The 21341-nt window shown below is 41.1% G+C and overlaps 2 protein-coding genes across 3 annotated transcripts in view; one reads left to right on the top strand and one right to left on the bottom strand.

Moving 5' to 3' along the window:
* RPN2 (ribophorin II) overlaps nucleotides 1–15217 on the bottom strand; it is a 72433-nt gene extending 57216 nt beyond the window's left edge. For both annotated transcript variants that reach the window (XM_004466591.5, XM_023591173.3), the window contains exons 1-2: nucleotides 15088–15217; nucleotides 10985–11178 (exon numbers count right to left, since the gene is read on the bottom strand). In XM_004466591.5, the coding sequence (XP_004466648.1) occupies nucleotides 10985–11178; nucleotides 15088–15100 (207 nt within the window). In that variant the 5' untranslated portion in view covers nucleotides 15101–15217. The remainder of the gene's footprint in view (nucleotides 1–10984; nucleotides 11179–15087) is intronic.
* MROH8 (maestro heat like repeat family member 8) overlaps nucleotides 14883–21341 on the top strand; it is a 91725-nt gene continuing 85266 nt past the window's right edge. Inside the window, 1 exon segment of the mRNA XM_058287059.2 lies at nucleotides 14883–15234. Within this exon segment, the coding sequence (XP_058143042.1) occupies nucleotides 14948–15234 (287 nt within the window). The 5' untranslated portion in view covers nucleotides 14883–14947.

The following is a 21341-nucleotide window of genomic DNA, read 5'->3' as shown; positions in this document are numbered from 1 at the left end:
GGAATGACATTTTTCCTATTTGCTGATGACTTGATTCTTTATACAGAAAATTCTGAAAATTCTACACAAGAGCTAATGAATTCAGCAAAGTGGAGGAGTACAAGATCAACATGTAAAAAACAGTAGTGGGAAGCGGATTTGGCTCAATGGATAGTGTGCGCCTACCATATGGGAGGTACAAGGTTCAAACCCAGGGCCTCTTGACCCATGTGATGAGCTGGCCCATGCACAGTGCTAATGCGTGAAAGGAGTGCTGTGCCACAAAGAGGTGTCCCACGTGTAGGGGAGGCCCACATGCAAGGAGTACACCCCATAAGGAGAGACGCCCAGCATGAAAAAAGTGCAGACTGCCCAGGAGTGATGCCACACACACTGAAAGCTGATGCAGCAAGATGATGCAACAAAAAGACACAGATTCCCAGTGCTGCTAACAAGAATACAAGTGGACACAGAAGAACACACAGTGAACGGACACAGAGAGCAGATAACTGGGGGGAGCAGAAGGGGAGAGATATAATTAAAAAATAATAATAAATAAAATAAAATAAAAAATAAATCTTTAAAAAAAAATCAGTAGTTATCCCTTTCACATTCAGGTGTTGGGGTGCAGTGCCCCTGCGATCTGAAAAATTCACAAAATGTTTTGGTCTTCCCTTCATACTAGGGAAGAAGTCTAAATTTTTTTTTTTTCTTTTTGCCTCTTCATTCTTTAAAGACGTTACAGTAGGTAGATATTGACTCCTCATACAAGTGCTTGATCCTCAAGGTACATATGACTGATGGGTCAATTTCAGCCTTATATCTAAATAAATCCTCTGCAAAGTTATCCAATGTAAATCTATTGTCTGTAATTGTTTCTTCTTCTTCTTCTTCCTTTTCATCTGGCATCACTTCTTGTTCGGGAACAGTCAGCTCCAAAAGCTCATCCTCTGTAAATATATCTGGGTTGGCATCTAGTAACTCTTCAATTCCCCCTTCCTCCACACCCTCAAACCCTTCCCCACTCACCATTTTAGCCAAATCAGTGTTTCTCAAAAGCTGAAAGCTGACTTTTTCTGGAAGATAAACGGGAGCCTTAGTAAAGCCAGAAAATATGGGACATTCTGGCCAAACTTTTCTCCAGCATGAGCCTATTGTCTCAGGCTTGACAGCTTTATCACTCTCTCAATGACATCAGTGGCACTGGCAATACTGAACTCCTTCTATACTTTCATTCTGCTGTCTTGGTCAGGGTTTCCTTTGATAGTCACTATGATCCTCTCCATTAAGTAGCAAGTGTATTATGCCTTAAATGTCCATACTACTCCCCGATCAAGAGATAGAATGAGACATTGTGTTAAGTGGCATGTAGATGACTTCAAAGCCTTCAATGTGGAATTCATGGGGTTCTGGGTGGCCGGGGGCATTGTCCAGAAGCAATAACACCTTAAAGGGGAATCCTCTGCTGGCAAGGTATTTTCTAACATCCAGCACAAAACACTAATGGAGCCAGTCAAGGAAAAGTGCTTTGGTCGTCCATGCCTATCCAGAAGATGGGCAGCTGGTACTTGTCCTTTCCTTTCACAGCTCGAGGGTTAGCAGCTGTATACATCAAAACTCCCCAGAAATTCCCATTTAATTTATTATGCCAACCTGTGATGTATCAAAAATGCGATGGGGAAAGTCACGATGTGGAAGGGATAACTGTACTGTTTCTATACACTAGTAAAGAACAAGCTGAAGGAGAAATCAATTTTTAAAATGCCATTTACAATATCAAGTAAAATTAACCATGGATTTAAAGGACTACCACAGAGAGAACTACAAAACATTACTAAAAGAAACGAAGAAGACCTAAGGACTTAAAAGTCATTCCATGTTCATGGATTGGAAGATGAAATACTGTTGGGAAGCAAATGTGGCTCAGGTGAATGAACTCCTGCCTACCACACGGGAGGTCACGTTCAGATCCCAGGGCCTCCTAGAGATGGCAAGCAAGATGGTGAACTGGCGCAATGGGTTGGCATGGCAAGTTGATGCCACAAAATGACACAGTGAGATGATGCAATGAAGAGACACAGCAAGGAAACACAATGAGAGATACAATAAAGTAGAGAGCAGAGGTGGCTCAGGTGATTAGGCACCTTTCTCCCATATGGGAGGTCCCAGGTTTGTTTCTCAGTGCCTCCTAGAAAGAAAAACAAGAACACAACAAATGGACACAGCAAATGCAAACAACAAGGGAGTGGGGAGAAACATAAAATAAATTTAAAAAATATATATATATATTGTTATGATGTCAATTCTATCCAAAGTGATTTATAGATTCAATGCAATCTCAATCAAAATTCCAACAATCTTCTTGGCAGAAATGGAAGACAATCATAAAATCCATAATGAAGGAGTGTAAGGGGCCCTGAATAACCAAAACTATTTTGAAGATGAAGAAGTAGGAAGACTCACACTTCCAAATTTTGAAATTTACTGGTGAAGGCAAACTCGCCCATGTGGCGAGCTGCCCCATGCGGAGTGCTGGCCTGTGCAGAGTACTGCCCTGTACAGGAGTGCTGGCCCATGCAGAGAGCTGGCACAGCAAGATGATGCAAAAAAAGAGACACAGAGGAGAGACAATAAGAGAGCTGATACAAGAAAATGATCGCCTTTCTCCTACTCCCGAAGGTCCCAGGATCATTTCCTGGAGCTGCCTAATGAGAACACAAGCAGACACAGAAAGCAGACAACTGGGGGGGCGAGGGCAGGGGGGAATAAATAAATAAATCTTAAAAAAAAAAATAGCATGGAGGACTTCCGGGAAGATGGCAGACTAGAAAGACATGGGACTCTTTTCTCTCTGAGAAAAATAGCTAGAGGACAGGCAGAAACAGCCTGGAAAAAAATCTTCTAGTGTTTAGGACACCAGGGGAAAGCTGGACAGCACCCAGAGAAGAGAGGGGCAAAGAAAAAGAATTGCAACAGTAAAACTGTTAGTTAAAAGCTGCAGCTGCAGGGAGCAGATGTGGCTCAAGTGATAGGGCCTCCACCTACCACATGGGTGGACCCAGGTTGGATCCCTGGGGCCTCCTGGTGAAAAATAAGGAGAAAGTATGTCTGCACAGCGAGCCAGTGTCCACGTGGTGAGCTGAGTGTCCACATGGTAAGCCAAGTGCCCATGTGAGTGAGTGCCTGCACGGCGAGCCAAGTGCTCATTTAGTGAGCTGAGTGCCCACCTGCGTGCCCGAGTGGCAAGCCAAGTGCCTGCACAAGTGTCCATGTGGAGAGCCAGTGCCCCTCCAAGTAAGTCATGCAGCAAGATGATGACATAACAGAAGAGAGATGAAGGGGAAAGTCAAGGTGAAGCACAGCAGAGACCAAGAATTGAAGTGGCACAATTGACAGGGAATCTCTCTCCACATCAGAGGTCCCCAGGATCAAATCCCAGTGAATCCTGAAGGAGAAAAACAAGAAGAGAAGACAAAAAGAGAAATGGATACAGAAGATCACACAGCAAATGGACACTGACAGCAAAACAGCAGGGCAGGGAACGGGGAGGGGGGGAAGGGGGGTAAGGGGGAGAAAAAGATGTAATAAACTTCACTAAAAAAAAAAAAAAAAGCCGCAGCTGCAACTGCCAGCACCCTTCCCCACACTACAGACACTTGAATTCTCAAGCTTTAGGACTTCTGGTCATAGACAAAGAGGGTCCTAGGAATCCACCTCCCCAGAAAGGGGAGAAAAAGAGACACTACATAACACTGATTCAGCTTTTAACCCACAGATTTGGCCTGCTGTGTCCCATGAGTGCTTCCAGGCCAGCTAGGACCATGCCATCATTTGCTTTGAAAGCCAGCATGAGACTAAAGAGATCCAACCCTCTCAATCTCTCTCTCCTGACCTGTTGTTGAGGACACAGAAGGGAGTAAAATATCTTCCTACGTGGGAAAAGGGAGGGAGCTACCAGCAAAGGTTGGGGAACTGCCTCTGAGTAAGTATGAATTATTCTGTCACAATGATTCCATCCACATGGCAGCAAATGCACTCTGACCAAGCATTTAACTGAGAGGGCTGCCAAAGGGTGCCATCTGCTGGGAGACCAAAGAAGTACTTGTGAGGAAATTTAAAGTAAGTGGACCATTGACCATGAGGTGCAGCAGTGCTCAGAGATGTATTCACCAAGTGCAATGAATGTCTCATGATGATGGAGGAGGTTGTTGTTATGGGGGGGAGGAGTGGGATGAGGAGGGTAGGGGGTATATGGGGACCTCATATTTTTTTAATGTAACATTAAAAAAAAAAAGACAAAAATAAGTAAATAATTAATTAAATTAAATAAAAAATAAAGTAAGTGTGAGGCTAGATGAGATTCAAACACATTAGAGGAGGGCAGCAGACGTGGCTCAAATGATAGAGCCTCCGTCTATCAAATGGAGGGTCCAGGGTTTGATCCCCAGGACCTCCTGACCTGTGTGGTGAGCTGGCCCATGTGCAGTACTGCTGCATGCAAGGAGTGTCATGCCATGCAGAGGCAGACCCGCAAGGGGCGCCCACGCTCAAGGAATGCACCCCGTAAGGAGAGTCGCCTCGCATGAGAAAAGCGCAGCCCACCCAGGAGTGCCACCACACATACAGAAAGCTGATGCAGCAAGATGACGCAACAAAAGAGAGACGCAGTTTCCCAGTGCCATAGGAAAATGCAATCGGACACTGAAGAACACACAGCGAATGGACAGAGAGAGCAGACAACGGGGAATGGGGAGAGAAATAAAATAAATCTTAAAAAAAAAAACACATTAGAGGATAAAGCAAAAATTTCTTAAATAGAACACAAAATGTACAAACTATAAAAGAAAATATGAAATTAGACTAAATCAAAATTATGTAAAAACTTTTCAAAAGATACTAAGAAATGGAAAGGCAAGCCACAGCCTGGGAGAAAATATTTTCAAATTACATATATTTGACAAAGGACTTGTATTTAAAATACATATAGGGAAGCAGACTTGGCCCAATGGATAGGGCGTCTGCCTACCACATGGGAGGTCCGCGGTTCAAACCCCAGGCCTCCTTGGCCCATGTGCAGTGCTGATGTGCGCAAGGAGTGCCATGCCACGTAGGGGTGTTCCCCGTGTAGGGGAGCTCCACACGCAAGGAGTGTGCGCTGTAAGAAGAGCCGCCTAGCGCGAAAGAAAGTGCAGCCTGCCAAGGAATGGCGCCGCACACACGGAGAGCTGACACAGCAAGATGACACAACCAAAAGAAACACAGATTCCCAGTGCCGCTGATAAGGATAGAAGCAGTCATCAGAAGAACACACAGTGAATGGACACAGAGAACAGACAACCAGGGCAGGAAGGGGAAACAAATAAATAAATAAATCTTTAAAAATAATAATAATAATAAAATAAAATACAAAGAATACTTATAACTCATTATTAGAAGAAAAACAAAATCAGCTAAAAGATTTAAATCGACAGGTCACTAAAAAAGAAATACAGATAGCAAACAAGCTCATGAAAAGATACTAAATATCCTGGTGATACTAAGCATTGACTGGGATTGGGACTGTCCTTGCCCCAGTGTCGAGTTAAGAGCCTTCAAAATATGGACAACTTAGATATACTATTGTAATTTTAATAAAAGCTTTATTCCCTTTTTTAAAAAACCTACAATACTAATACACACCTACTAGAATGCCTATAGTTTAAAAGAATGACCGTAATAAGTGCTGATGACAATACGGAGGAATACAACTCTCTTAGACTGCTGTTATAACATGTACACAACCACTTTGGAAAATAATTTCTCAGTTTTTAAAAAATGACCAAGCCATTCCACTCTTAGATTTACCCAAGTGAAATCAAAGTATATGTTTACACAAACATTATAAATGGATGTTCATGGCAGCTTTATTTGTAAAAGACAAAAACTAGAAACCATCCAAATATTCAACATGTAAGTAGATAAAATGTAGTAAACCCAAACAATGGATTGATTACTCCTCAGCAATAAAAAAGGGTGAATTGTTAATACATATAACAATATGGATGAATGTAAAAATAATCATGCTGAGTGAAAGGCAAACAAAAATACATACTATATTAGTCTATGGATATAAAATTCTAGAAAGTGCAACCTAATCTAAAATGATAGAAAGTAACTCAGTGGTTACCTAAGAGTTGTGTAAGGGCATTACAAAGGGACACTAAGAAACTTTTGTATTAAGAAACTTTATATAAAGCAACTCCTCAGATCACAATGGAATGAAACTGAAAGTCAATAATAGCCAGGAAAGGAGTAAATTCGCAAATATATGTAGGATAAACAACATATTCCTAAATAATCAATGGGTCAAAGAAGAAATTGCAAGTGAAATCAGTAAATATATTGAGACAAATGAAAATGAGAACACAACTTATCAAAACTTATGTGATAGGGAAGAGGATGCAGCTCAAGCAATTGGGTTCCCATCTACCATACAGGAGGTCCAGGGTTCGATACCCAGGGCCTCCTGGTGAAGGCAAGCTGGCCCATGTGGCGAGATGGCCCATGCAGAGTGCTGGCCCATGCAGAGTGCTGGCCCATGCAGAGTCCTGCCCTATGCAGGAGTGCTGATCCACATGGAGAGCTGGCGCAGCAAGATGACGAAACAAAAAGAGACACAGAGGAGAGATAATGAGATATACAGCAGACCACAGAGCTGAGGTGGCAAAAGGGAATGATCACCTCTCGCCCACTCCAGAGGGTCTCAGGATCGATTCCCAGAACCGCCTAATGAGAACACAAGCAGACGAAGAATACACAGCAAATGGACACAGAGAGTAGACAAAGGAGGGAGGGGGAGAAATAAATAAATCTTAAAAAACAAAAGACAAAAAACACACACACATGGGATACAGTGAAGGAAGTCTTGAGAAGGAAATTTATAACCCTAAACGCCTATATTAAAAAAGAAAAAAGAGCTAAAATCAAAGCTCTAACTCTCTACTGGAGAAACTAGAAAAAGAACAGCAAACCATTCCCAAAGCAAGCAGAAGGAAAGAAATAATAAAGATTAGAACGGAAATAAATGAAATGAGAAAAAAAAAAATACAGAAAATCAACAAAACCAAAAGCTGGTTCTTTGAGAAGACTGATAAAATTTACAACCCCCTAGCTAGACTAAGAAAGAAAAACAGAGATATGCAAATAAATAAAATCAGAAATGAAAGAAGTAAAGTTACAACTGAACCCACAGAAATAAAAAGGATCATAAGAGGATATTATGAGAAGCTGTATGCCAATAAAGTAGACAACCTAGATGAAAAGGACAAATTCTTAGAAATGCACAAACAACCCACACTTACATTGCAAGGAATACAAGAACTTAACAAACCAATCACATTTAAAGAGATTGAATCTGTCATCAAAAATCTCCCAACCAAGAAAAGTCCAGGACAAGAAAACTTCACAGGTGAATTCTACCAAGCATTTTGAGAAGAATACCAATCCTATTTAAACTCTTCCAAAAAACTGAAGGAGGGAAAATTACTCAATATATTTTATGAAACCAACATCACGCTAATACCAAAGCCAGGTAAAGACACTACAAGAAAAGAAATTACAAATCGATCTTTCTAATGCAAAAATTCTCATCAAAATATTTGCAAAGACCACTCAATTGGGAAAGACCAAATGGTGCTGGGAAAAATGGATGCCCATATGCAAAAGATCTCTACCTCACATCATGTACACAAATCAACTTAAAAAGACCTAAATGTAAGAATCAGGACTATAAAACTCCCAGAAGAAAACATAGGAAAGCATCTTCAGACCTGTGTGTTAGGCAATGGTTTCTCAGAGTTTATACCCAGAGCACAAGCAACAAAAGAAAAAATAAATGGGACCTCGTGAAAATTTTTAAAATTTTGTGCCTCAAAGGACTTTATCAACAAAGTAAAAAGACAACCTATCTTTGTATATCTCTAGAAATGAATGGAAGTGGAGAAAGCACATTCATGATGTTCGTGACCAGCAGCACTATTAGATGGGTATAGCAGTGGTTGAAAGCAAAAGCCCAAGGACATTTATACTACTAGAAGGAAAGCTAAAGAACTAAATGGGACTGCGTAAGTTAGTAAAACCTCATGCAAAACACGAAAATGGGTGATATTGCGTATATAAGATTGTTCTTACAAAATATAAATACAAATAAACTAGAGAGAAGGAAACAGAATAACAGCTATGTAAGGTAGAGGAAGCCTAGAGAGATTGAGAGGTGATGAGTTTTGTTTTTTGTTTTTTTGTATTATTATTGGAATAATGAAAATGAAAAATGATTGAAATGATGAACGTATACCTATGTGATTATACTGAATACCATTGATTGTATACTTTGGATTGATTTATGCTTTATTAATATGCATCAATGAAATCAATTTGTTAAAAAAAACAACCAATACAATGGATACAATGGGAGATAATATTTAGAAACCACAAATCTAAAAAGGATTTAATACCCAGAATTTATAAAGAAATCCTACAACTCAACATCAAAAGATAAACAACCCAATTTAACAAAAATGGGCAGAAGACTTGAACAGACAGTTCCCCAAAGATATACAAATGGCCAAAAAGCACATGAAAAGATGCCCAACATTGTTAGCCATTAGAGAAATGTAAATCAAAACCACAATGAGATATTATTTTTCACACCCATTAGAATGACTACTACCAAAAAAAAAAAAAGAGAGAGAGAAAATAATTGTTGGAAAGGATGTGGAGAAATAGGAACACTTGTTCTTTGTTGGTGGGAATGTAAAATGGTACAGCTCCTGTGGAAGGTATTTTCACAGTTCCTCAGAAAGTATAGAATTATCATTTGACCTGACAATCTCACTTCTAGGCATATACCTAAAAGAAGTGAAAGCAAGGACTTGAACAGATAGGTATCTGCACACCAATGTTCACAGTGGCATTATTCACAATTGCCAAAAGAGAGGTGCAACTCAGATGTCCGTCAAAAGAATGAAAAAACAAAATGTGGTATATACAGACAAAAGGATATTACTCAGTCATAAAAAGAAGTGCTAATATCTATAATAACAAAGTTGAATCTTGAGGATGTCAATATTGTGTGAAATAATCCAGACACAAAAGAACAAAAAATTTTATGATCTCATTAATGTAAAATAATTCAGAATAAGCAAATTAATAGAGTCAGAAAGCAGAATCTAGGTTACCAGGGTCAGGGGAAGAGTAGGAAAGAGGAAGTTAACATTTTAATAGGATAGAGTTTCTATTTGGGATGATGGAAATGTTTTGGGAATGGATGGAGATGAGGGTAGCATAACATTGTGAATGTAATTAACAGCACAGAATTATATATTTGAATGTGGCTAAAGGGAAATTTTGAGCTATTAAATGAAAATTTTTTTAAAAATAGGACTGTACAACACAATGAATTCCAATGTAAACCACAGACTATAGTTAATAATGCAACTATAATAATATTCTTTCATCAATTGTAACAAATGTACCACACTAATGCATGGTGTTAATAATATGGCAGTAGATGGGAACTCTGTATTTTCTGCTTGATTTTTCCACAAACCTACAACTCCTCTTTAAAAAAAAAAAAAAAAAAAGATGAGCGGCATATTAGTCAGCCAAAGGGGTGCTGATGCAAAGTACCAGAAATTGGTTTTAATAAAGGGTATTTATTTGGGGTAGGAGATTACAGACACCAGGCCATGAAGCATAAGTTACTTCGCTCACCAAAGTCTGTTTTCACCTGTTGGAGCAAGATGGCTGCTCACATCTGCAAGGGTTCCGGCTTCCTGGGTTCCTCCCTTCCAGGGTCTTTTCTCCGGGTTCAAGGTTCCTTTCTTCCTGGGGCTTGCTTCTCTTTCCTTCTCTTTCCTCTGTGTGTTTACTTCCCAGGGCACTTAAGACTTTAGGGTCAAACTCCAACACCAAAACTCCAACATTAAGAATCCTCAACTCTGTCCTTTGCCATGCTTTTTATTTGTGAATCCCTACCTCTTGGTGGGTGGGGACTCAATACCCAAATGATGTGGCCCAATCAAAGCCCTCATCATAACTTAATCACACCCAGGTACAGACCAGATTACAAACATAATCCAATATCTATTTTTGTAATTCATAACCATATCAAACTGCTACAGAGGGGGACACATAAGAGAAAATATGGTCAGCCATATGGGAGCTGAGAGTAGCTCCCGGCTGACAACAAGCAACTGGGAACCTCGGACCTACAACTCTAAGAACTAGATTCTGCCAACAACCTGAATGAGCTTGGGACTTCACCAGTCTCCAGATAAGGACTCAGCCTGGCTGATACCTTTACTTCAACCTTGTGAGACCCTAAGCAGAGAGTCCTGCCTACTCTACCTAGACTAGTGACCTTTAGAACTATTAGTAAATCAGTATTGTTTTAAGCTGCTAAAGGTTATGGTAATTTCTTAAAAAATGAATACACAAGGTACATAAAAGAAACCTGGCAAAGGACAATTTCTTACCCTAGCTGCCCCTGATAACACAATAAATAAAATGTAAATTCACTTAAGACTATTCCTGAATTCAGAAATACTTTTAGTCTGTTTCTGATCCACTTTTCTCATCTGAAAAGGAAATCAAAATTGCCTGGTACAGTAACTGTCACTATTTAATAAATGTTGAGTGTTTCAACCTGAATTCCTTCATTATTTACTGGCCACACACATAATGTACTTAACAAGTACACATGGTACTCATAGAGCTATGGTGCAAGTTTATAGAGGATCTGTGACTTGCTCTTCCATTTATTCTGTTGTAACACACCTAGTGTGGTCCTAAACACACATCAGGCATTCAAAAAAAAAATCGTTAAAACTGAAATAAGTATTTGTCATATTGGATTAACCTTGGCTACCCTCCACAGGAGAAAGTTAGTTTTGAAATACTCAAAAGGAACACATGAGGGATTGAGGGTCTTCCTAAATCACCTTGGCACCAATACCAGTGTCCTTACCTTTACATCTGGCACCTGGGCACCAAGACTGCTGAGTCCCACAATGGAATAGAAAGCAGATTCCAAATTTGTGAAAGGGCGGTCCAACGAGGCTTTCAGTCTCTCCACATCATGTTTGCTGAGGTAGTGAGTAGGTGTCAGGGCCTGGGTACTGGCTATGATTGTCAGGGCCAACAGGAAGACAGTGCTTGAACCTTGGGGAAAAAGAACTATTAAATATACTCCACACTATTCCAAAGTTCTACATATAGTCCCAATAATGATGTGTACTAGGGGCTGGGAACCAAATCAAGTGAGGAAGGGGAAGGAACTGGGAAGGTTTAACCTGAAGAGAAGCCTTAGAGAAGCGGTGAGTACTATCACCTATCTGAAGGACAGTCCTCCCAGTAGCCTCTGTGCATTCAAAGCACAGGACTCATCATGCCATTTCCCTGTTCAAACACCTATAGCTTTAAAGAAAAGACCCAACCCTGAATCTTTACCATGGCCTTCCCCATTTCTCAACAGGACCTCTTCCGTACTCTTCCCACTTAGTGATGCTTTCTGCCCTCCTCTCTGTTCCCCTAAGGAGCCCTGCCCAAGACTTCCTTTTTTTTTTAAGATTCATTTATTCGTTTTTTCCCTTGCTGTCTGCTGTGTCTTCTGTGTCTGCTCATCTTCTCTTTAGGAGGCACCAGGAACTCAACCTGGGACCTCCCTTGTGGGAAAGAGGCACTCAATCGCTTGAACAACCTCAGCTCCCTGCTTTGTTGTGTCTCTCATTGTCTTTCCTCTTTGTGTCTCTTTGTTGCGTCAGTTCACTGTGCCTGCCCAACTCACTGTCTTGCTTGTCTTCTCTAGGAGTCCTTGGGAACTGAATTTAGGACCTCACATGTGGTAGGCAGGAGCTCAGTTGCTTGAGCCACATCCGCTTCCTCTGTCCAAGGCTTTTTCACTTTCCCCTGCTTCAACTTTGCTTAATATCTACTCATCCTACAGATTTCAGCTCAAGATCTCTTCCTTAAGAAGCCCTCCCTAACAACCCTCCCTTGAATTAGGTCCCCAGAACAATACAGGAGTGAAGAACATGGCCTCAGGGCCAGGTTTAAATTCTAGCTCTGCCAGGTATTAGCAATGTGGCCATGGCAAAGTTACTTAGCTACCGTGTGTCTCAGTTTCCTCAATTGTAAAGTGGGATTATTTTAGTTTCTACCCTGATACTGCTACAAGGATTATGAGAGTAGAGAAAGTTCTTAGAATAGAGACTGGCACATAAATGCTATGCAAATGTTAGCTACCTCTTCTACTATCATTATCTTTGTATCTAACATAGCACCATGTATTTTTCCTGTGCAGTATTCTCTACAACTATAATTAATAGTGTAATGTTTGTGTCCCCTGCTAAACTGTAAGCTCCATAAGTATAGACTGTTTATCTTGTTCATCCCATTATTTCCAAGTCTTGCACACCACCTAGCACATAGTAGGTGAAGAAATATTTGCTGAATAAATAAATGGGAAAGAAAAATTAATCCTTGTCTATGATACCCCAGGAAACGGGAAAAAGCTATAGGAAAGGTACATTTCTGTTTTCATTAAATAAAACAATAAAAAACTTTCTAGCAGGCTGCTTCATGAGAAAGTATCTGCCAATCAAGTAAAAGTAATAGCAAGCAATTCACAAGGTTAACATTAATAATCATAGACCTTCAGATTTAGTTTTAAGTCATTTAATTTGCCCATAATAAAGGTATTCTCTCCTTTTTGCAAATAAGGAAACTGAGGATCAATGCAGCTTTCACATAGCCAGTGTTAGACTCAACCGCAGGTCTACATCTGTAGAGTTCACATCCCACAATATTTTAGAAAATGTTATAGAAGGAATGCCTAAATAGGGCCAACTTAAAGAATGACTCTTCCATTAATATTATTTCCATTTAAGTTCCTGCATGTATAAAATAACCTAAAACATGTGAAAGCTCTTATAAAAAGACTAGGAAAGTGGAGTACATAATGTGAAGTATTCATTTGTTAAATATTTACTGAATAACTACTATGTGCCAGGAACTATTTTAGGTATTAAAGATACAGCAAAAACAGAAAAGACAAAACCTCCTGCCCTCATAGAGCTGACATTATAGTGGGAAAAGAAAGACATCACACATAATAATTAAGAAAGATATTTATCATATTAGAAGGTAAAAGTGCAATGGAGAAAAAGCACAAAAGGGGTACCTGAGAATGGCTGCAATTTTAAATATGGCAGTCTATAAAGCCCTCACTAAGAAATAGTGAGTACAGATCTGAAGAAGTCATAAAGATACTTGAGGGGAAAGTATCTTAAGAAAAGCAAGTGCAAAACCCTGATTCGGAGGTGTATGTGGTGTTCTTGTGATCATCCAGGAAGACAGTATGGCTAGAATAGAGAGAACGAGATCACAGAAGTAGCAGCAGAGGCCAAATCCAGAGGGCCTTGAAAACCACTGTAGGGACTCTGGCTTTTACTGAGTAAGATAGGAGCCACTGGAGGGTTTTGGGCAGAGAAGTGATCTTACATTTTTGCAGGGTCATCCTGTTGAAAACACACTATAAAAAAACAAGAACAGAAAGAATTCCAGACAGGATACTACTGCCAAAATCCAAGGAAAAAAGATGATGATGATCCAAACCAGGGTGACAGCAGTAGAGGTAGTACAAAATGGTCAGAGTAGGCTAAAATTCAAAGTTAAAGCCTATCAGATTTGCTAATAGATAAGAAGGTAAAAGAGTCCAGATACTACTGCTGAATCCTCAAGGCTTTGTGTACATACATTGACTCAATATATTAACATCTAGTGAATAACTTACTATGAGTAGCACTTTCCCAGCTAGATCAAAAATTCCCCTAACATAGTATCTGTGTCAGAATCCTTATCTTCTCAGCTCACATTCGTAACAGGATTTTTTTTTGGGGGGGGGGGCAGCTAAAATCTGGGCACTTGTGTTAAGTATGCCCCATATCACACTAAGTGCTTTGTATGCACTGAGTCATTAGATCCCTAGAGTATCCATACCAGGTGGCTATTTTCTGCATTTTACAGACCAAGAAATTTAAGCTTAGTAGTTAATTACACTAAGGCATATAACTAGTTGAGAATCAAATTGTAGTTTGGATCCAAAGTCTGGCTTTAACCATTATACTAGTCTTGATTTCTCAAATAATGAAGCAGTGAGCCACTAACTAATTTATTGTGTTACTTTGGGCAAGTCACTTCCTTTGTGTTTCCGTATTCTCATCTGTCAAATGGAAATAACAATAGTACACCCTTCCCCAAGTCATGGAGATACTACATGAGAGTCCACCCTGCAGTTTCCACTCAATAACTAGCAATGATTAAGAACAGTAAGAAAAGCAACTTGATCAAGTGCTTGCTTAGTGCCACGCACTATTCTAAACTCTGCACATTTAATATTCACAGCCGCTCTATGACCCAGATACTGTGACATTTTACAGATGACGAATTAAGTAATTTGCAGGGTCACATAATGAATAGGTGGCAGACTACAAGTTTGCACCCAGAGTCAAGTTCAAAACCTACGCTAAAGTACTACGAAAAATAAAATCCTAGCGAGAGGTGAGTGACGTTCTTGCCCCCTTTCACAAATAAGGAAACTGAGGCCCGAAGAGAAGGAACGATTTGGCTAAAAGATCACATGGAGTAAGGGCGATGCCAGGACCAGATCCCAGGCCGCCTGCCTCGGGAGCCCGCGCTCCAAAATGAGTAAATGAATGAGTGAAGCCAGGCCTGGGGTTACTGGTGGCTTCGGCGAGGCCAGGCCAGGCCGCTGTTGCCCCCAGAGCTGAGCCTCCTGGGGACCCGTAGTTCGGTAAAGCATTCCCCGCTCCCGCCCCCGCCCCCGTCCTCTCAGCTCCCTTCCCTGGTCGCGGGAACGCCGGGTCGCCCGCCCTCAGTCACACCAGCGGCCCCAAAAGAGTCCAAGCCCATGCCCCTGCCTCGCAGGGGAAGGGGACCCCGCCTGGCCGGCTCCCGAGCGGCGGGCACTAGCCTCCCGCGGGCGACAGCCCGCTCCCCTAGGCGTGCCGGCCGCGGGGTCTCGTCGTCGAGCCACGCGCAACGCCTCACCCGGCGGCGCCATTCCTCCGAACAGGTCCCACCAGGGCCCGAGCAGCAGTCTGACTTCCGCTCGGAAAAGTGGCTCCAAGAGCGCGCCGGAGGGGACGCCAAGGACTCGCGGCTAGCTCCGCGTGCCGGGATGGGCTCTAGGCATAGGTCAGTCCTCGCCGTTCCGCTGGGCCGCGTGGGTCCCTGCAGACGCGGCTCGGATTCTAGTCCTCACGCTCCAAGGGCGCCGTAGTACCCGCTGCTAGCTCGCCTCCCCACCCCGCGCCCCGGCCCACATGGAACTGACCGCCTCGCAACGGTCTTATTCCTGGCTCTGCCGAGATGCGGTTGGACTAGGCCTTGGGGGTGGGCCTGAGACGGGGCTTCCGCTGATTGGCCAATCGTATTGATTGGCTGATCGCCCTGTCATTCTGCGTCTTTTTGCGGCCCGGCCAATTTTAAAGACTTGGGAAGGGTTCCGTGGGGAGGAGCGAGCAATGTTTGAAGGAATTTTTTTTTCTCCTTAAAAAACTGTGGCAATGTCCTCCAAAGCCTGTATTTTCGGTTGTTAATAATTTACCTGCGGGTGACCTTTTTTTCTGATTTGAAAAGCGTTTGTGTGTGCCAAAATAATATGTAAGGTCATGTTACACCAGTCTTACAGACGGAGTAACAAGCTCAAAAATGGAAATGACCAATCTAGGAACTCAGTAGTAATAACTACAATTATTGAGCGTTTACAATATAGTCCGACATTGTATATTAGACGCTCGACATACATTGTTTCAATTACTCCTTATCGCCATTCTGTGAGGTGTATATATTTTTTTTCATTTAAAAAAAATTTTTTTAGTATATCATTAATACATGAACATACATAATAAGTGTGTAGTAAAAGTTGTGAACTTAAAAAACAAACATGCAGCTCGTCAGCTCGTCATACAGGGCTTGCATACATGACCGTATTATAGACCAGTGATATTGACCAGACTCTGACTTTGAATAAAGTTCCAATTGAGAGCTTTATTAGCTGTGCTGCAACTGCCTCATCCTTCGCAGAGGAGGAGCAGCCTCGGGTTGGGGCGGGGGTGGGGGGGGGTGGAGGGGTGGGGGGGTTGCTTATATAGACCTTTAGGTTCAAGGTGGGGGGGCAAGAGCTCAGCAAACAAGCAGGTACAGAAGCAGATGTTTGCGGTTAATTAAGTGCTGGGGATTCTATCGGGAGACAAGCGGTTTGAGAGTTCTTGTTATTTACAAGGGTCTGGGTCAGGTTGGTCTTTTGGCAGGGGCTGATGAGATTTTATACAGGAGGAGGCTCTGAGATAAGGTTTTACAGTCGAGCAAGTTTGTTACAAAAGCGAGATATACAGTGGTTAGGGGGCTGTGGGATTTTCCTCTCAGGTGGGGGTGGTCACAGGCTCCTACTTCTTCAGAACCCCACCACCAAAACCTTGCATTGTGAAACTTTTGTTAAAAGCAGGGAAAGTGCATCATCAAAATAGTACTAACTATAGCCCATATCTTACATTTGGTATATTTTTCCCCCAAATGTACTTTCATTATTTGCATTTTAAAGAGAAGGAAACTAAAGGATTGTAATTCAGGCAGTCTGACTCCAGAATCTGTACTTTTAGCTATTATGAACATATAAAGCATTGTAGAATGTGTTAACCTTTGTTCTTATTATTATCCCAAATAAGGGAGGGTCAATTCTCTGTATGCCTACAACTGGGCTGTTTAATTTGGTAACCTTTATCCATTTGTGGATATTTAATTTTAAGATGGCAAAGAACCAGTAGTGTGCTGGAGCCAGTTGGAGCTGGCTGGTGAGAGTTAATTGTTAGATTTTCAAGTTTTTTTTTTTTTAATAAATTAGAGGTTGTTTTTTTTGAGAGGCAAGCCTCTTTTTTTTTCTCTCTCTCTCTCCCCACCCCCCCAGTTGTCTGTTCTCTGTGTCCATTTGCTGCACGTTCTTCTTTTTGTCCACTTCCGTTATTGTCAGCAGCTCGGGAATCTGTGTTTCTTTTCGTTGCATCATCTTGCTGTGCCAGCTCTCCATGTGTGCGGCACCATTCCTGGGCAGCTGCACTTTCTTTTGCACTGGGCGGCTCTCCTTACGGTGCACACTCCTTGTGCGTGGGGCTTCCCCATGCGGGGGGCACCCCTCCGTGGCAGGGCACTCCCTGCACGCATCAGCACTGCGCATGGGCCAGCTCCACATGGGTCAGGGATGCCCAGGGTTTGAACCACAGACCTTCCATGTGGTAGATGGACGCCCCATCCACGGGGCCAAGTCTGCCTCCCAATTTTCAAGATTTTGCCAGTCATGTGACAACCACAGGAATTTAGAAAAATTAAATTATATGAAATTACAATGAAAGAAATAATGAATACAAAAGATAATAATACTCAAAACTCATTATTTCCCCAATTATTTTATTATATTTTATTATGATCTGTGCTTTTGTTTTTTTTGTTTTTGTTGTTTTTTTTTTAAAGATTTATTTTTATTTATTTAATTCCCCTCCCCTCCCCCGGTTGTCTGTTTTCTGTGTCTTTTTGCTGAGTCTTGTTCCTTTGTCCGCTTCTGTTGTCTGTCAGCGGCACGGGAAGTGTGGGCGGCGCCATTCCCCGGCGGGCTGCTCCCTCCTTCGCGCTGGGCGGCTCTCCTTATGGGTGCACTCCTTGCGCGTGGGGCTCCCCTACGCGGGGACACCCTGCGTGGTGCGGCACTCCTTGCGCGCATCAGCACTGCGCATGGGCCAGCTCCACACGGGTCAAGGAGGCCCGGGGCTTGAACCACGGGCCTCCCATGTGGTAGTCGGACGCCCTAACCACTGGGCCAAAGTCCGGTTCCCTGATCTGTGCTTTTGAAATTGTTTATATCTGTTGTCCTTGTGTAGTGAAAGTACTGTCTAATGGAGTGCCACTGTGCATTCTTTGCAAAATCACTTTGGTAATTTGATATTGGCCATGATGGAAGGATTTACAACATAGGAATAGGCGAGTACTACAACTCAGGGCTTGATTTATTGCTTTGTTCATGCACAGATTTAGGAAAATGATGGAGAAAATGTTAGAGTATAAACTTAAAAGTGTGTCATATCTGTAGATGTTAAACATTTACTGACACACCACTGTAAATGACTCAATGAAAAACATGGGCCAAAGATTTGAACAGAAACTTCACCAAAGAAGATATACAATTAGCAGATAATGAACGGATAATCAACATCATTGGTCATTAGGGAAATGCAAATTAAACCACAGTGAGAATCTGCCACACACCCACTAGAATGGTTAAAATGAAAAAGACAATATCAGATGTTAGCAATGATGTGAAGCAACTGGAACTCTTATATACTACTGGTCGAAATGTAAAATGGTGTAACCATTTTGGAAAACAAATAGGCAGTGTCTTAAAAAGTCACAGAACAGGGAAGTGGATGTGGCTCAATCGATTGGGCTCTTGTTTACCATAAGGGAGGACCTGTGTTTGCTTCACAGGGCCTCCTTGTGAAGGCAAGCTGGTCTGCACCCACAGAGAACTGACGGCCCGTGCTGACAGCCCGTGCCTGTGGAGAGCTGGTGCAGCAAGATGATGCATTAAAGGGAGACAAGCAGACACAGAGGAACGCGCAGCAAATGGACACAGAGAGCAGACAGCAAGCAAGCGGTGGGGCGGGGGGCGGGGAGGATAAATAAATAAAATAAATCTTAAAAAAAAAAAAGTCACAGAACAAACCTACCATCCAACCCAGCCATTCTGCTCTTAGATATTTATCCAAGAGAACTTTTAAAAAAAATTAAGGTGAAATGCAAATAACATAAAATTAATCATTTTAAAGTCAGCATTCAGTGGCATTTAGTACATTCAGAATGTTGTAAAACTACCACCTCTATCTAGTTCCAAATATTTTCATCACCCAAAGTTAAGTGCCTGATGTATAAAGCTGTTACTCCCCATCCCTCCCACTATCCCCTGCCAACCATCAATCTGCTTTCTATTTCTATGGATTTGCCTATTCTGGGTATTTCCCAGAAGGAGAATCATAAAATATGTGACCTTTTGTGTCTGGCTTCTCACTTAGTATGATGTTTTTGTGATTTATCCACATTGTAGCATATATCAGTATGTTATTCCTTTCTATAGTTGAATAATATTTCATTGTATGTATATACATATACACATATATAATATATGTATAATCACAATTTGTTTATTCATTCATCCATTGGTGAACATTTGGGTGTTTCTACCTTTGGCCACTTGTGAATAGTATTGCTGTGAACATGCATGTACAAGTATCTATTTGGGGAAGTGGATGTGGCTCAAGTGATACGGCTTTCGCCTACCATATGGGAGGACCTGGGTTCGATCCCTGGGGCCTCTTGGTGAAAAAGAAAAAGAGAAAGCATGCCCACGCAGCAAACCAGTGCCCATGCCAGTGCCCACACCAGTGCCTGTGTGGTGAGCCAAGTGCCTGCACGGTGAACCAAGTACCCACGTGAGTGTCCATGCAAGTGAGTCACGCAGCAAGATGACGATGCAATAAAAGAGAGATGAAGGGGAAAGTCAAGGTGAAACTCAGCAAAAACCAGGAACTGAGGTGGCGCAGCTGACAGGGAACCTCTCTTCACATCAGAGGTCCCCAGGATCAAATCCCGGTGAATCCTAGAGGAGAAAAAATGGGAAGAGAAGACAAAAAAAGAGAAATAGATACAGAAGATCACACAGCAAATGAACACAGCAAAAACAGCAGGGCAGGGGAAGGAGGGAAAATAAATAAATCTTTTTTTTTCTTTAAGTATCTATTTGACAACCTGTTTTCAGTTATTTTGAGTATATATATCCAGGAGTAGGATTGGTAAGTTATATAGTAACTATGTTTAACTTTTTGAAGAACTGCCAGTGTTTTCACAGTAGCTGGAGCATTTTACATTCCTGCCAGCAATGCATGAAGTTTCCAGTTTCTCCACATGCTCAGTAACACTTGTTTTCTATGTTTCTTCTTTATTATTACAGCCATCTAATTGAGTATGAAGTCTTATTTCATTGTTCTTTTATTTGTATTTCCAAAATAACTAATGATACTGAGCATTTTTTATGGGCTTGTTGGCCATTTATATAGTCTTTGTAGAAATTTCTATCCAAATTCTTTGCTCATATTTTAATTGGGCTGTTTTTCTTTTTGTTGTTAAGTTGTAAGAACTCTTCAAATATTTTGGATACAAGTCCTTTATCAGATATTTGATTTACAAATATTTCCTCCCATTCTGTAGGTAGACTTTTCACTTTCTTGATAATATCCCTTGAAGCACAAAAGTTTTTAATTTTGATGAAGTCTAATTTATCAAAGTTATCTTTTGTTGCTTATACTTTTCATGTCATACCTAAGAAGTCATTACCAAATTCAAAGGTGTGAAGATTTGCCTCTGTGTTTTCTTCAAAGGGTTTTATAATTTTAGCTATTAAATTTAGGTCTTTGATGTATTCTGAGTTAATTTTTGTGTAAGGTTTAAGGTAAATGTCCAACTTCATTCTTTTGCATTTGGATAATCAGTTGTTTCAGCACTATTTGTTGAAAAGACTATTCTTTTCCCATTGTCACTCTTGGCAAAAATAATTTGGTAGTATATGAACGGATTATTTCTGAATTCTCAATTCTATTCCATCCATCCTTAGGCCAGTACCACATTGTTTTGATTACTGTAGCTTTGCAGTATATTTTGAAGTCAGGAAATGTTAGTCTTCTAACTTTGTTCTTATTTTACAATATTGCTTTGGCTCTTTGGGACCCCTTGCAATTCCATATGAATTTTGAAGATTGGATTTTCTATTTCTGCAAAAAAGGCCATTGGAACTAGGATAGGGATTGGATTGAAACTGTATATGACTTTGGTCAGTATTGCTATTTTAAGAATATTAAGCCTTCCAATCTATGAACATGGGATATCTTTCTATTTATTTAGAAAAGAACCTGGGACCTCATACATGGGAAGCAGGTGTTCAAACCACTGAGCTACATCTCCTCCCCTCCACATTAATCTTTAATATTTCCTTCCTTCTTCTGGCTTTGGATTTATTATAGTTTGGTCTTCTTTTTCTAATTCCTTAAGGGATAAAGTTAGATTATTGATTTGAAATCTTCTTGTGTAGATATTTATAACTATAAATTTCCTTTTAAGCATCACTTTTGTGGCACCCTATATATTTTCTTTTTTCTTTTTTTGAGGTACTGGGGTCAGGGATTGAAACTGGGACCTTGTATGTG

Source organism: Dasypus novemcinctus, chromosome 24, assembly GCF_030445035.2.
Source record: "Dasypus novemcinctus isolate mDasNov1 chromosome 24, mDasNov1.1.hap2, whole genome shotgun sequence".
Classification (NCBI taxonomy): Eukaryota; Metazoa; Chordata; class Mammalia; order Cingulata; family Dasypodidae; genus Dasypus; species Dasypus novemcinctus.
Note: the sequence above shows the minus strand (reverse complement) of the source record. Positions and strands in the feature narration are given on the sequence as shown.